Source organism: Ceratotherium simum, chromosome 1, assembly GCF_057802395.1.
Source record: "Ceratotherium simum simum isolate JZ-2026a chromosome 1, ASM5780239v1, whole genome shotgun sequence".
Lineage (NCBI taxonomy): Eukaryota > Metazoa > Chordata > Mammalia > Perissodactyla > Rhinocerotidae > Ceratotherium > Ceratotherium simum.
The window spans coordinates 4,277,193-4,293,751 of NC_141900.1; the positions used below are offsets into that span (position 1 = coordinate 4,277,193).

The 16,559-nt window shown below is 49.9% G+C and overlaps 1 protein-coding gene across 2 annotated transcripts in view; it reads right to left on the reverse strand.

Annotated features, from left to right (window-relative positions):
- The window catches only part of PKD1L1 (polycystin 1 like 1, transient receptor potential channel interacting), a 137,181-nt gene extending 122,643 nt beyond the window's left edge, over positions 1-14,538 (reverse strand). The window contains exons 1-5 of one of the 2 annotated variants that reach the window (XM_087431360.1): positions 14,449-14,538; positions 11,948-12,072; positions 5,334-5,422; positions 1,999-2,119; positions 1,224-1,435 (exon numbers count right to left, since the gene is read on the reverse strand). In XM_087431360.1, coding sequence (XP_087287486.1) covers positions 1,224-1,435; positions 1,999-2,119; positions 5,334-5,422; positions 11,948-12,046 — 521 coding nt within the window. In that variant the 5' untranslated portion in view covers positions 12,047-12,072; positions 14,449-14,538. Of the gene's footprint in view, positions 1-1,223; positions 1,436-1,998; positions 2,120-5,333; positions 5,423-9,072; positions 10,269-11,947; positions 12,073-14,448 lie in introns of those variants that run through there. The other variant, XM_087431405.1, reaches the window with a different exon arrangement.
- Positions 14,539-16,559: the final 2,021 nt, after the last annotated feature.

Consider the following 16,559-nt stretch of genomic DNA (forward strand, 5'->3'; position numbering starts at 1 on the left):
TCAAAGTGGGGTCCCAGGGCCAGCAGCACCAGCCTCACCTGGCACTTGTGAGAGATGCAAGTTCTCGTGCTTCACCCCAGCCCACTGAGTCACCCCAGCCCAAAGTCAGAAGCCCTGGGGTGGACCAGCAAGCCCCCAGGAGACTAACATCTGAGAACCACTGCTCTAGCGGCATTCATCACAGCAATAATGTATGTATTCCCCCTCATCACTGAAGTAATGGACACGAAAGGTGTGTCCCCCAAAAGTCACTACCTTTGATGTTTTTGTGAAAATGCTCTATGTGGGGTGGGTGCCATCACTTCAACGTGCAGCTCTTTGTGCTGTGAATAAGTTGGGGAGTCGAGAATAGTCTAGATGACTCCACCTTCAGCTTCCAATAATATAGGACTTCTGTGATCACCATTTATTTGCTAAACACTGTTCAGGATGATGCCTGGGGTGTTGGCACAGTTAGGTAGCCAACAGCATAAACTAGAGGATAGAAAAACCTCAAAGTAGAGAGAAAACTTTCATGGATGTGGAAATGGTTTAAGTATCTTAATGACCAATCTCCACGCTCCCTGGGATGTCCCTCCTCCCCACGTGCTGTCCACGTCCCATTAGAAATACACACATACACTGTATGATCTCACTTAGAGGTGGAATCTAAAAAATATCAAGCTCATAGATACAGAACAGTTTGGTAGTTGCCAGAGGTGAGGGGTGAGGAGGGGTGAAATGGGTGAAGGGGGTCAAAAGGTACAAACTTCCAGTTATAATATACATAAGTCCTGGGATGTAATGTACAGCATGGTGACTATAGTTAATAATGCTGTATTGCATATGTGAAAGTGGCTAAGAGAGTAGATCTTAAAAGTTCTCATCACAAGAGAAAAGATTTATAACTATATGTGGTGACAGATGTTAACTAGACTTATCAAATCATGTTGTGCATCTAAAACCAATACAATGTTATATGTCAACTATATCTCAATAAAAAAATACACACAAAGCTTCAGTCTGGATATATGACTGATTCGAAAAATGAAGGAAACCAAGTAACATGGGCTCCAATGGGAAAGACTGGCCAACTGCGTGGTCCACGGTGTGGTCACTGGCCACAGTGGCAAATGCCGCTGAAGTGAACAAGGAAGATATTACTACCTTCACCAGCTCATTGAGCACGGCTCCTGGATCAGGGTCTGCAGGGGACACTGGCCTCCACACCACGCTTACCCTACCTGCTGGGCAAGGTGAGAGAATGTGAAATCCAGGTGCTGGTCTGAGCAGATGCAGCCACCCTGCTGGGGGGCCCCATCATGACAGTGGTCGATGTGATGGCAGTCCCAGGAAGCAGCTCTGCGGCCACATCCTCTGCAGAGTGCAGCAGTCCCATGGCACAGGAGGGAATTTCTACTTTCAAGTTACAGAGGCCCGCCACAGGACAGGTGCACTGGAATTTAAAAATTTAACAGTAGGGGTTAGGACATGGCCTAGTTTGCTATCAGCACTGGTGTTTCTCCACGGTCAGAAAGCCTCCTAACAAAGAGCCTCAGCGCAGCTGAGAGCTCCCTTATTTGGGTGGGTTATTACAAACTGGCCCCATGCGTTGGTGAGACGTTGAGGAGGAGATAATTCATACTTTCCAGCATACCACCCAAGAGTGCCCAGCTCGTGCCAGCTGGAACTACAAGGCATGTTTTATCAGGAATTTGGGAAAGAGTATTATCAAAAGTTCATGCTGCTCCCCCAGCTAAGCTAATAGAAAATGAGCTGTTTTATAGGGTCAGCTATAAATTGAAGTGGACAGCAGAGAGATGATACTCTTTCAGACATCAAAAATGTGACATATATTTTCCCTTATTGTGGAGACAAATTTTAGTTATGCTTTCAAACTGCCCAAGCAGTGTCCAAAGGACTAGAAATTCAAAATACGGTTACCAACAAACCCCGCAGGCCGCCTGCACCTGCCAGCAGCTCTCTGATGAAACTGAACCGTGCAGGTCAGACACCAACCTGGAGCAGATCGCAGAATGCACCGTTTGCTTTCCCAACTGCACACATCCATTGGCAATGGGGGCTGGGGCCACTGCTGCTCCGGAAGCTCACAATTCTAACAGAAGGTTCCTGGGAGCTTCTGAATATGAAGGGAAAAGGCAAAAAGAGCAGGAAACCTGGCAGTGCCTCACTCACTCACTCAGCACATCTGATGACTGATCAGATGTGATCCACCCCGGCTTTCCTGGAAAGGCTCTCACTGTGCCAGGAGCCTGTCCATGGGCGGTCCGGGTGAGGCCCAGGGCTACGATGCAGGTAGAAACTGAACCAGCAAGGGCTGCCCAAGTGTTCTGGTGAGAAATTTCACTGAGGAGTGGAGCATTTTTAAAGCCATTTACTAAAATCTGTGCCCAACTCGGACCCTGCTTCAGAGAGTTCACCCAAAGGGCAGGTCGCTGGGCTCAGGCCACACCGAGCTGTGCGTGCTCCCTGCAGCAGAGCCAGGCCTTCACGGAATCCACCTGTGACTAGGGCCGCAGAGGGAGGCCTAGCAGCTGCTCCCAGGCCATCAAAACTGCTTGCCAGTCTGGTGCATTCAAAGATTCAAAGTCTGGCTGGGAATGGGATGCAATGCGCATGACCACGGCCTGCAGAATGAGGACCACTTAGAGGGTCCCCTTCGTGTTCCATTGTCATAGGACCCTGTTTATAGCTGTCCATTGACACCTCAACTGGCCGAGGAGCCATGATGGGCCCTACAGGAGGGATGCGCCAAGGCCCATCAGGCCCAGAACACTCAGACACCACCCCCTTCCCTGGCAGCAACTCTAGACACCTTGTCCTCGGGGCCCCGCCTCAGGCAAGACCAGCTTCGCTCCCCACCCCTCACTCAGGCAGGTGAAACTGAGCATCTCAGCCCAGGCTGTCCTAAACCTGAGCAGGCTCGCTCGGCCTTCGGGCTGTGGTCATGGGGCAAGAGGGAAGGACACAGGCCTGAGCTACTAAACCTCCGAGGCATGAAAGGAAGGCTATCGTTAGCACGTGGACTCCAGAGACAACAGTGCCAGGCCCACACATCCAGGGCACTGGCTCACAGACCACCTGGTGGGGTCCCATTCTCCCCAACATTGCTGCCAGCAAAGACAAGGAGGCTGGGAGAGCAGGGGACAGTCAGTATGCCGAGTGGGTGGCCCTCACTGATTTCTCTTTTCCTGAATTTCCCCGCAGTGGCTGAGTGGGTGTGTTCCCACGGTCACAGGGTAGACTGGGCCTTGGTCTCTGAGTGCATGTGCTGCTGTGTTCGTGTTCTGCTAGGTTTGCTCCCCACCTCCATCCCCTGTATCCCAATCTGCCCTCTGCAATGTTAGGGGAGCATGGAAGGGCATGTGCCTCTGCTCCGTACTTTCTTCCCTCCTCTGTGGTTGCTGTGCAAGAAAAAACCATAAACCTGACCCTGTCACCTCCCTGCTGAAGCCTCTGTGCCCACAACTGCAGAGCAGAAACCACACCGTGGCTCCTAGCTACAGATAATATGCCAGCCCCATCCTTGCTGCCCACCTGTCTCTCTCATCTGACACAGTAGACTGAGTCATGGGTCCGTACCTCCACAGCCCCTCCCTGTGAGGGGATTATACTCCCCCCAAGGACACCAGCCTGGCAGTGTGGTGGAGGTGACACGTGCCACTCCTAGGAGAGGCTGATTCAAGGGCCATCAAGAGGGGCTGCCTTTGCTTTTTCTCTGCCCAAGAATAGCAGGGCTGGTCTGCATGCCAGGCTGTCCTTCAGCTGGATCCCAGAAGGAAGAGTTCATGGTGCAGAGCTGTGTCTGGGCCCAGCAGACATGGAAATAAGCCTCTGTTTATGTTGTTCTAAGCCTCTGTTATCTGGTGTTATAAACCACTTTGTCCCCGCAGCGCAGCCCAGCAGAGGCGGCTGACACACACATAGCGATTTAGCTTTTTTCCCCCACAGGGCCACTTTCTTCCTCAGGCCTGCTGTTCTCCCGCTGGCTGGCATGACTCGATCCCTTGCTCCACCTAACTGACCTCCACCTACCTCTAGAGGCCAAGCCCAAGCCTTCCCTGCCTCTGGGACAGCTGGATGCTCCTTTACGGATCCCATGTGGTTTGGAAGTCCCGGCATGGCCTCATTCACCGTGTGGATGACGGTTGTCTCCTGCCCTGGATTTGGGGTCCCTGGGAGGGGACTGGATCTCATTAGTCTCAGTAACCCCAAATGCCGCCTTGTATAGTGGGCTTCAACAAATAGTGGGGGAGAGGGAAAAAGGAGGGATATCACAGACAAATAGCAGAGCAAGAGTCAAGGCCAGGAGCACTGAGGAGACCAGAGAGGCTGTGGCTAACTCAGCTTTTCCTGGCGACACTGACGGGCCTTCACCACCACTGCCCTGTGAATGCGGGCGAGCCTGCGTCACTGAGAACAGCGGAGCAGTGACAACGAGGAAGAACCAAGAAGTGCCTGCAGTGGGCAACCTTTGTCCCTTCAGAAGGAAAGACTACATTTGCTTTTTGTCAGTTTACATGTTTAACTTTCATTAGGATGTATAAAACCACAGATTTCAGGCATAGCGTGATATTGTAGAACCCAAAGGCAGTCAAGTATTTCTCGAATTAGGCTTACTTTAAATTTTTGATTGCCTAGTGCCATTTTTTTATTAAGGTAAAAACACATAACATAAAATCTACCATCTCAATCATTTCTAAGTGTATAGTTCAGTAGTGTTAAGTGCATTCATTGTTGTGAAACATCTCCAGGACTTTTTCCTCTTGCAAATCTGAACCTCTGTCCCCATTAAACACCAACTCCTCATAACCATCCCCAGCCTGACACCCACCTTTCTACTTTCTGTCCCTAGGAACTTGACTACTCTAGGTGCCTCATGTGAGTGGGATCACACAGTATTTGTCTTTTTGTGACTGGCTTATTCCACTGAGCATCGCATCCTCAAGGTCCATCTACTGCTACTGTTTTAAAGTCTACGTGTTTTCCACCATGAAATAACCAATTATTATAGTATATAGTACTTGTACCCTGGTAAGGCTCACTATGTCCCCAGATTTCGCAACCATGAGGTGACAAAATCTTACATGGCACCATCTTGTATGGCTCCCAACATTCTGGGTTAAGGTGGTCACACTGCCTGATCTAATTCTATCAACTAGCTTCAAAATACCATTCATTTTTCCATCACGGTTAACTATTCTGCACGTTCTTTTCAATCTCGTGCACCCCAGAGGTGCACTTTCTAACTCACCCTGGCCTGGGCAGGCATCTTTATAAGCCCACGTGCATGTCCAAAACAGCAGGGTCTCAGGCATAGTTTATTGACATACCTGTGGGCACGGTTACCCCGATCCAGAGCAGCTTGTGTTCTCCCATTAACAACACTTAACACTGCTTCACTAGCTGTTTTCAAAATGTTCTGTGGGTAAAAAAAAAAAAACAATTTGAGAGCTGTTTATGAAAACCTAGTAAATTTGGGAAAGTAACATTATTTCATTCACAAAATCACAGTTGGCCCCTGCTATGTGCCATGCTCTGTGCTGAGCTCCAGAGAACCAGCAGTGAAGAAAGCAGACAAGCCCCTACTGTCATGTTCTTGGGAATATCGAGGAGGCTGGTTGGCTGCAGCTGCCCTTGTGGGCGCTAAGAGAGCAAGGGGGTGACATGAGAGTTAGGGAGGTCAGATGGGGGTCTGCAGACCAGGGACTCTGAATTTCATTCTGAAGGAGACAGGTGTGAGCACAAAAGTGGCATAATCTGACCTATGTTTTGGAGGCATTAGTCTGACTACTATACAGAAAAAAGATTGTGGGAGGCTAGAGTCTCAAGGAAGCATGTTCTGAATTGGTTCTCTAATCTGATTGGAGTTAAAGACACTAATGGCTTATTTCTAATACTAAGAGAGCACTGATAGTCCAGGATATGATGTAGCAATAGAGATGTGCAAATATCACCACCAGATACCCCTGATCAAATACTTACAAGAGGCAAGGCGCCTCACAACATTTCTGTCAAACTAACGAGTATAGTGAGACTGGCTGGTTGCCTCTAACTGCGCTGGACAAAGCAGGTAAGGGAAGGATGAACTTAGGGATTGGAATTCCCAGCTCAGCCACTACATAAGTGATCCATGTCTGCCCCAAAGAAATCCTTATCTCCTGTAGCCGCAGGGCTGAGTCTACTGCAAATCAAAGCCAGAGGTTCATCCTTGGGGTATGCGGCCACAAGGGAAAGAATGCGGGCAGCAGAAGCTGAGGGAGGCACAAACAAATTCCGCCCTGGAGCCTCCCAGGGGGTGACCCGGCCCACACCTTGATTTTGGCCCACGGAAAATGATTACACAGAACACATTTCTGCTGTGTTAAGCCACCTGGTTTGTGGTGATTTGTCACAGCAGCCCCGGGAGGCCCACGCAAAGGCCACTGGATCAGACATGGCAGCCATGACTAGTGGGCAGCAGTGGAGGTGGTGAGGAGGGGTCGGTTCTGGACACCTGTAGAAGCCAGAAGCTATGACAGGCTGTGGATTGGAAGCAGGATGGAGTAGAAGAAGGAACTCAAGGATAATGCCAAGCATTGGCCTGGGCAGATTCAGGGCTTGGGTGGGGTTGGGGGCACTGGGGGCAGGCGCCAGGCACCTGGAGCAGACCAGTGCCATGATGCTTTTATTGAACAGCTTCCTGTGACCAAAACCTCAATTCCTGGGCCAAAACATCAAGGAGGAGCCAGAGACAGGGGGAGGGGTGTGTTAGACCTTTTCCAGGCTTGCCACCTCACTTTGTGTGCCTCCCCACACACAAAGCCCTGGCACTCAGACAGTGCTCCACTACAGACATGCAAAAAAAAAAGCAGCCATCCTCAGACTGGGGGCCTAAGCTTCATTTCGGTTCTTGACATAATTTTCACCAGAAGTAGTTTCAGCCAATTAATAAGTTGGGACCCAATGACCAACAGCCCCTCCCCCTATCTGGGACCAGAGCCCCCTCCCCTCTCTAGGATGTGCTTCCTGAACTCTCTGCACTGCTCTCTACCTGCAGGCCGCTCACACTGTGACTGCAGGACACCAGACGCTTCAGCTCACCAGAGAAAATCACACCAAGGCGTGGAGAAGGCCAAGGTGAAGGCTGACAGATGCCCAGAACTCTGGCCATCTGTGCCCCCACCAGGCCCCAGTGTGGGCAGCACAAGGGACCCATGTCACCTGCGAGTCTGCACGTGACCAGGGGTGGGTCTTGCCCTTTCGCAGGATATTAAACCCCAGGCTGAGGCAGCTTCCCTTCCTGAGAGCCCTGGAAGGTGCAGGGAGCTGCTGAGCAGAGAGAAAGGGAGTGGCAATGGAGCCAGGAGTCCTGGCCACGACAGAATCCCCACTGCCACCGGCTCCTGGGACCCCACTTAATGTTCCTTCTGCAGTTCCCAGACCCCAGAGGCCTTTCCAGAAATCTACTCTTGTGCTAAAGCCGGTCTCTAATAACACAGTTTTAAAGCCAAGGATTTCTTTTCCAACTCTAGTTATATGTGAAATACCCAGAATAAGTGAGTCCATAGAGACAGCAGATCAGTTGTTGCCAGGCGTGGGGGTCAGAGGAGACATGCTTAAGGGGCATGGTGTTTCCTTCTGGGGGGACAAAAATGTTCTGGAACTAGATAGTGGTGACGATAGCACAACATTGTGAATGTACTAAATGCTACTGAATTGCACACTTCAAAACGGTTTAAATGGTAGAAAAAAATAAAAGGAAAAGAGCCACGCTTTATATTAAACAAGAAGACTCGCTGTGGAAATCATTATAAACTCTGAGAATTATGAAGTTCTTATTAAACCTAAGAGAGAGTATAACCTAAATTTAGCACATGAAACCGTTTAATCCACCCCTGCTCATGTCTGACTTCACTTCTGCTCTTCACTCACCACACATTTCACTCCAACTATTTATTAACTACTTGCAGGTCCTCCAAAACACTAGGCTACTCTTTGTACATAACGCCTTTTCCAAGTTCTTCTGTGACCCAACTCTGGTTCAGCATAGCTGCTCCTGGAAAGTGCTCGACTCCTCCCACACCCCCGTCCCCACCAGGTTTCATGCCCCCAGAAATGCAGCCCCAGGGCAGAGGCCCTGATAGGAGCAGCATTCACCATGAGCTCTGTGCTTTCGTCCCTTCCTAGGCCATGAGCTCCAAGGACAGGACCTTGTCATTTTCACTCTTGGGCCTCCAGCGCAGAGTGTATGTGCATACGTGCTGGTTTCTGAATCAATACACAGAAAGCCAGTGCTCCACATCATCGGCGCTCAAGCTCAGAACTAGTGCATTTCTCACCTTCAGGATGCAATAAGGACGCTTGCGTTCTCAACAGAAACAGAACTCAGAAAGTGGTGGCCCTCAGGCAATGCTGCGTTACACAGGCCCGGGCGGATGGGGCCAGGATCTGTAGACCAACAAGTACCTGCAGCACTGAGACCACACAGGAAGCAAGGGCTGCCTGTCCCCTAATGTCGGACCACACGGAGCGTCCTTAGGAAATACACTGTCAGCCTTCCAACACACTGACAAAAGGAGAATTTCCCTTTTTCTTGTGGTCTTCCATGAGTAGCTCACACTTCTGAGAAAAGAGTAATATACTGGATCCGGTAAAATGCAGCTCCACTTGATGAAATTCAGGAAGCAACACTGTGGAGAGTTTGTCAAACTTGCTAAAGGTATGTATTTGGGTAACTGGGTAAAGGAATTTGGGGGAAAGAAAAAAGAACGTAGCAGTGTGTTTGCTTTGTGTTAGGGAGCACAACCCGCCACAGGAGGCGAGTGTCTCTCCAGGGCGGGACATTAGGTTAAGGAATTCCCAAGGAGAACCTCAGAAAAATGTGTGTAGGTGACTACACAGGCATAAAAGTATACTTACAATGGTTGAATTCTACATTTATACATATTCTACATTTACAGCACCCGTCAAGTTATACCGATATACCACAAAATAATTCAGCAAGTGCAACTTTAAAAAACTGTTTGTCTTTGAAAGGCTTGAAATGTCTAGAAACCTTCTGGCTGTCAGCAGGGGCACATCCCAGCTCACCTGGGAAAGCCCCGACTGTGCACCTCTCGCCCTCCAAAGTGTGCGGGCTCAGCAATCACGGCATGCTCTCCCCCATAGGAAGGATTTTCTGACCAGGACTAAACAGTTGTTAGCAGAAGAATCTGTTGAAACAGTTGCAATAAAGGCAAACTTGAGCAAGCACAGAGAACCTCAACAGACAATGGGGAGGATATACTCAGACTGGCCAGGCTGCTCAGCAAGATGGCACTGCACTGGGAGGGACGCCTGTCCACGCTCCTCCTGCAACACCACGCCACTCCCACGCCTGAACCACAGGCCCCGCGGCTGTGGGGGCAGCGAGGACCACTGTGGAAATGCTACTAAAGGTATCTAATATTTTTGATTTGGCATTAATGAAAATTCAATTCAGATCAGGGATCACAAGCTTCAACGGGAGAAACGGTTTTTAAGAGAACAAGAAACTCTGAGAACAGAAAGCAACAACCTAGCCCTCACCATTTTGTCCAGAAGATGAGAAAAGAGGAGGATATTTGCCATCACCACCTGAAAGACCCTGGAATGTACCAGGAGTCAGTGTGGGGCGGGGGCCCAGCTTACGCACCCTGTGTTCTCTGTCCTGTTGTCCTACACCCAGACCTTTTTCCAGGGAGTCGTCCCTCATCTTCTACCCGAACTACAGCAGTTCGTGCTATAGCCCCAACCAGGATACTCACTGGCAGTAAGAAACTGCATTTACTCATTTTATGTTTGTTCTATAAAACCAAATTTTCTTATTAACCTTATATGTAACATTTAACCTACTAACTATGACTTTTAACTAGTCTTATTATAATGAACTCCACCAATAGAAAGTACTCTTCATATCCTCTTGAAGTTGGAGAGACATATCTGTAATTCCTCTTGCAGCAGAAGCATTTTACAAAAGCCATGCAGAAACTTGACCTTGGACAACCCTATGGTACGACAACACCTAATCATCAAACGGGCCCAGGGCTCTGGTTCACAGACCCGAGAGGCCATCACTTGACCATTATTTGACCCTGGGTTGGCCCTACTCCACCGGGGCTCTAGGAATCAGAGCTGACGGACTGTGTGGCGTGTGAGCTCAAGGTCAACTGGAACCACAGAATGAGGGAGACCCCCACCGCACAGGTACGTGAACTCAAGGTCAACCGGAACCACAGAACCAGGGAGACCCCCATCACACAGGTATGTGAGCTCAAGGTCAACCGGAGCCACAGAACCATGGAGATCCTCATCACACAGGCACGTGAGCTCAAGGTCAACCGGAACCACAGCACCATGGAGACCCCCATCACACAGGCACATGAGCTCAAGGTCAACCAGAACCACAGAACCACGGAGCCCCCATCACACAGGCACGTGAGCTCAAGGTCAATCAGAGCCGCAGCACCACGGAGACCCCCATCGCACAGGTACATGAGCTCAAGGTCAACCAGAACCACAGAACCACGGAGACCCCCATCACACAGGCACGTGAGCTCAAGGTCAACCAGAGCCGCAGAACCAGAGAGACCCCCATCGCACAGGCACATGAGCTCAAGGTCAACCGGAGCCACAGAACCAGAGAGACCCCCACAATCAGCAGGACAAAGGCTTCTGGGACACAATGGCTGAACTCTAAGGCATCCGTCGTGAAGAAAGCAGAGCTTCCGGACTGGCTGCACTGGCGAGTCCCCTGGGACAGGTGTGGTGGGCAGGGGGAGGTAGATAAGGAGCACACTGCCCAGGCCCATGCCAGGCAACTATATTAGGATCCTTAGAGGCAGGTCTTGGGCACCATTTGTTTGTTAAAGCTCCACACACGATTCTGCACAGCAGGGTTTAAGAAGCTGAGGCTACTTGTGTCTGGACCGGGGTGGGGAAGCGGGATGAGGACTTCAGGAAAGTCGGAGTGCAGCTATGTACTTTGTATAATATGAGAAACAAGTAATCCCATCCGACCTCCTGCTCTTAGATTATTAGAAGTCCATCTTTGCCAACGCCCTTTCTTGTTAACCTGGGCACACTCCTTTGAACTTTCCTTTCTCACAGTGGCAGCTAAGCATGGAAGCTCCAAACAGAAACACGACAGCTGAGAGGACGTTAATTTTCAGATACAAATGCAGTCAGACGCACTGTGTGCGAGCCTGGGGAAAGGTGTGTCATGTGACCTCCATGAGGAACGCTGGAAACGGAATGCAGGATGACCTCTGCCAAGGGTTGCAGAGGTTCCAGGAGCTCCTGGAGAACTGGTTCCTTTGAAGTAGAACAACAAATGCAAAACTCTGGGCTGACTGTATTTGTCTGTTTGGAGTCAGAGCTCACTCTAAGCAAAAAGCATGTCCCACACGGGTAGTTATGTTCCCGGCCCCACTCTCAGCCTGCACACACTGTTTGCTCCCCGCTTCTTCACACTCGCTAAGACATTTCCTTGCTTCTTGCACCACTGAGAGACCTGCCCCTTTCCCAGTCCTTCACACCTCCACTTCTGTTGGCCATTCTGATAACCAGATGCAAATGCACTTGCTCAGACCTCCAGGTAGCCCAGTCTTATTTATAGGGGCCTTCAAAGAGCTCCCCCCACCAAAAAATAATAGGGTTTCTGTTCTTTGGGCAGCTGCAGGAAGCCTTGCCTGAGCTGGAGCCCTCTGGAGGGCGGCCTATGAGCACTACGTGTCTCTGGAGTGCATCTGGTTTGTCACAACAAAATCAAGGCTTTACAACTTAACCTCACTTCACTGTCACAACACACATGATATGACATCAGATCTGATCCATTCCTACTGAACCCTGGAGGCTTTCTTGGGCTACGCTTGACATGTATGTGTGCTGTTTTCAGGAGGAAAAGCCTGATTTCCCTGATATGGAGGTGGCTCACGCTCAGAAATACCTTCTCCCATGAAGCCGACGAGGGCGGGTTCTCTAGTTCCAGGTCTTCTTCTGTCCCTGTCGGAGCACCTGGAGGGCAGCTCAACGTCTGGTCGCTCATAAAAAGCACATGATTAGCACGGAGCTCTAGAGAAAAAGAGAAACAAGGTCGGAGGAGTGCAATGTGAAGCCAAGAGAAGAGACTAGATGCTTATAACCACGTGAGGCTAACGCCATCTGGCTTTCTGACAGGCGAGTTACAAAGACGTGCGCCTCTGAGTGGGCTGCTGTGTCCTGCATTTCGTCTTTTCTTCTCCAGCGCCTTCTACAGTGTCTCGGATGTAAGCACACACCAGGCACTGTCGGGAACTCATACAGCCAGGGCCCACACTCGGGAGAAGGAGGGCCTCCCTCATCCAGCTTCAGTGCTGAAGCGATGAGGGTGCAGGTCTCGGGTCAGGGAACTGTGTATGAAAGGGGAAGGAACACGGTCCAAAGGACCAGGTGGGGATTTGTTGGGCAAACATCAAGATGAATAGACACCTCAAAGTTTAAAAGCCATGATGTTCTAAAGGGGAGATCTGAACACACCCAGAGGAAGCCGCCTCCCCATCTCTGAGGCCAAAAGAGGCCGCACGCACCCTGCCCACGTCTGCGGGGAGCAGACGAAATGAGAATTGCACACAGTTGAAAACTGATGAAGCTGATGATGCATTCAAGGGTATTCACGACACCCTTCGCTCTACTCGTGCAGAGGTTTGAAAATGCCCCTAACCGAAAGTTAACGAAAACATCTCCCCTGAGCCCTGGCCCCGCACAGAGCCACGAGAGCAAAAAGCCGAGCAGCTGCCTTTGGCACAAGAGCCGCCTTCTCTGCAACCCCACCCTTCACCCACAGGACCTGCAGCTCACAGGGGCCCCTTCGTGGAAAGTCCCTGATCCCCAGGGCAGGACTGGGGGCCTGCTGGGATGGAAAGGAGGCGGGGTGCATGGTTTTCTGTCTGAAGTGAAGCCATTTCTGCCTGAGTTCCTTCAACACACAGTGTCTGGTTTCAGGCAGCTTCTCTCCCAGCTGGAGGCCTGTGGGAAGCCAAGAGCAGTAGTGTTGGAGCTGGGCTGTCTACCAGAGGAACGTGTCTCCAACCTTGAGCAGCCATCACCAGCACCGCCCAGGCAGGAACATGGGCCTTCAACTTCCCCCAATTTTCCAGGACAATACGATTTAAATATTTTGAGTCAACGCCACTATTTACTATCAAGAGTCCAATGCATTAATATCTCATGCTAATAAAAGCTGAAGAAAATTAATCTAAGGCCATGATCCTGAGGGTTGTTTAAAATACGTTACGAGTATAAGTGAGCAGCCAACCACAGACCGATATGCCAACTTAGGTATAAAGTAATTTCCCTGGATATGTCCATGAAGAAGAAATACTTAGAAAATGTTGGGCCAGGCCTGGTGGCCTAGTGGTTAAGTTTGGCACACTCCACTTTGGCAGCCCGGGTTCGGTTCCCAGGTGTGGACCTACACCACTCATCTGTCAGTGGCCATGCTGTGGTGATGTTCATGAATAATAAAGTGACTTTTGTTTCTCAGAAACCAATCAATTATCAGAGTTTCTGTGGTCAAATTATCTGAAGAAAAAGTCTGATCCCCTAAAACAAGCTGAAATGTCCCTGCACAGGAAAATTACATAAAAAATCATAGAAATACATAAAATCATAAGTTATATAAAAATAAATCACTAAAGGAGAAATAAACAAATGAAATTAATTCCATGTGATCTACACATAAGAATCCCAAAAGAGTTGTTCTGTGTTGTTTTCAGTACTGATGCCGGAGGCCCCCCCCCACACACATTTAAAACTGTCTCCATAGTATTTTTTAGCTCCTCAGATCTATCATCAAATGCATAGCTGAGTTGAGAACTCTAAAATTCCTTCAACTTAAAGGAACACAGGAAATTAAATTTCAAGCAAGCATTTGGGATCTTTATTTTAAAAGATTAATAATGGAAATATTCTCCCTGTGTTAAGGAGGGAACCCCAACCCTGTGGCCATGAAGCATCTCCCTGTAACCTGGGCACCCCCATCACATGGCTCTGGGAGGCCCCAGTGCAGACTCTGTGGTTCTCAAAGCTCGGCCCCTGGACCAGCAGCCCCGCCCAGGCCCCCTGAAGCAGAAACTCTGGGGCAGGCCGCAGCAATCTGGATTTCTGTAAGCCCCTCAGTGATTCTGACGCTCTCTTGAGTTTGGGGATCCCAGGAGAAAAGGGTAAGGAAGCAGCCTTTGAGTTCAAACAGGGGTTCCGAATCCCAATGCTGTCACCTGCTAGGGAGTGTGGGGCAAGCTATCAGACCTCTTTTCTTCTCTACCTCCTCATCTGACAACTGAGCTGGAGTTCCTCTCTATAGGATGCAAGTGAGGATGAACTCAGGGTATGTGGGCTTTGCTGGACACCGGGCTCAGGGGAACCCCTGTGAGTGGGCTCTGACACCAATGCTCCTTCTGAGGGCCTTACCAACTCGGACTCCATCGTGGGGAAGGTTTCGGCTTCGGCTACTGAGATGAAGACCCTGGCTCTCCTCAGCTCTCACGGGTATCTCGCTGTGTAAGGAAGGGGAACAGGCAGTCCAGACATACCTAACAGAGGTGGTAACAAATGGAGAAATGATTAAATTAAGTACCATCATATTTTTTTAATTATTTGACATTCATCAATCTTTCTTTTTTTTTTTTTTGAGGAAGATTGGCCCTGCGCTAACATCTGTTGCCAATCTTTCCTCTTTTACTTTTTTCTCTCCAAAGCCCCAGTACATAGTTGTGTATCATAGTTGTAGAGTTGTAGCTCTTCTATGTGGGACGCCGCCTCAGCATCGCTTGATGAGCAGCAAGTAGGTCCGTGCCCAGGATCCGAACCGGCGAACCCTGCACCGCAGAAGTGGAATGCGCGAACCTAACCACTACACCACCGGGCCAGCCCCGTGTACCATCATTTTATTCACAGCCATCCTGTGACGGCTTTTCCATCCATATCCACATTTCTTTGATTAATTAAGCACACAATTGGCTGCCAAAGTAATAAAGAGAAACTTGTTTCTATGGTTTTTAAATTTGTGTTTTCCAAATTTGGGGCCTGTCTCAAATGCGAACCGAAACAGAGATCTCATTTTACTATTATAACAGTCTCCCTGCCTCCCTCCTTGCTCCCTCCAGGTCTTCCACACTCAGGTGCAGAGAGCAGAGTCTGTCACGTCAGTGCCTGGAACCCTGACCTCTCCTCCTGCCCCTCCTGCCCCTCCACCCCTGCTCCAGCTGTTCACACTCAGCTCCTGAAACCCCCCCGTGGACCATGTCCTTTCACCCCTTCGTGGACCTGACACACCGCGTAAGGAAGAACATGGAACCAGCTGTTACGAGACTGTGGACCGCCTGACAGACACAAAATGGACGCTCCATCCGTCCTTTCCCGCTTAATCTCCACCACAGATCTGGGAAGGGAAGTGCAACTACTTTTTAAGATGAGATCAATCACGAAGACCCTAGAAGACTAGGCGGCTTGGCAAAGCTGCATGGGTGTTTAAACCTGAATGCATCCAGAGCTGAGGCCAATTCCACTGCACCTTCCTGTGTGTGCTTCCTACAGGGGACCCTGCAGAGTTCAAGATGCAGCTCCAGCAGCCCCCGCCCAGTCTCCCCAGGCACAGTGGTACAGATGTTCCCACTGGGATCCCTAGGCCTGACAGACCTCTGCTCTGATGCTCAGCGGCTGGCCACTGGTCACTCCCCTACATGCTGTGGCTCCTCAGGGCCAAGGGGACCTGCGTTTGTGTCCACTGCACCGGCAATCCAGAAAGATCTGTATGCAGCAAATTAAATAGCCCTGAACGAAGGTGCGGGGACTGTGGTCTGGTCTGGACTCCAGCAGACACTGGTGGTGTGATTCAGGTATCTCACCCACACCACAGGCTCTCCAACCTCCCGCTGTGGCCAAGGGGCCAGGCCCTGACAGGCCCCTTCCTAGACAGACTCGAGGAGCCTCCTTCTTCTTCTCCATAAGATGGGAATGGCATGCAGGCGCCTACTTCACGGGGTGGCCTTAAGGACCGTCCCCCACCAGGAAGGGCTACCCTGTGCTGAGCACTCCTTGACTGGCCGATGGTCATCTCGTTCCTAGAGTCTGGGTTTCATCTCTCCTATGAAAATGCACTCAGCCTGTAGCATTTTTTTTTTACCTCTCTTGGGTGTCTGCGAAATCTGGAGGACATATATTTTAATTTAAACAAGGCTTCCACCAAGATAAAACCCTATTTTTACAAGGCTGGTTCTTGACGCAATGACCAAGAAGCTGCCAGCATAGGGCAGACGAGGACACTATTTAAGGAGAATTGGGAAAAATTTGGGGGGTGCAAGGCTCTATTTTGATAAATGAAGACGGTCACTGGGCCGAAGGCCTCTGTTAAGCTATTGAGTAATTCCAAGGATTTCCTTCCTACCAGTAACCACACGTGTCTTCCAGAGGCCAGGGAAATGAGAAAATGAAAGAACAGAAACGGGACAACTCCGGAACCGGGCACATCACACTGTAAAACTTAAAGGAATTTCTTCCAAGATCTGGGGGCAAATCACATT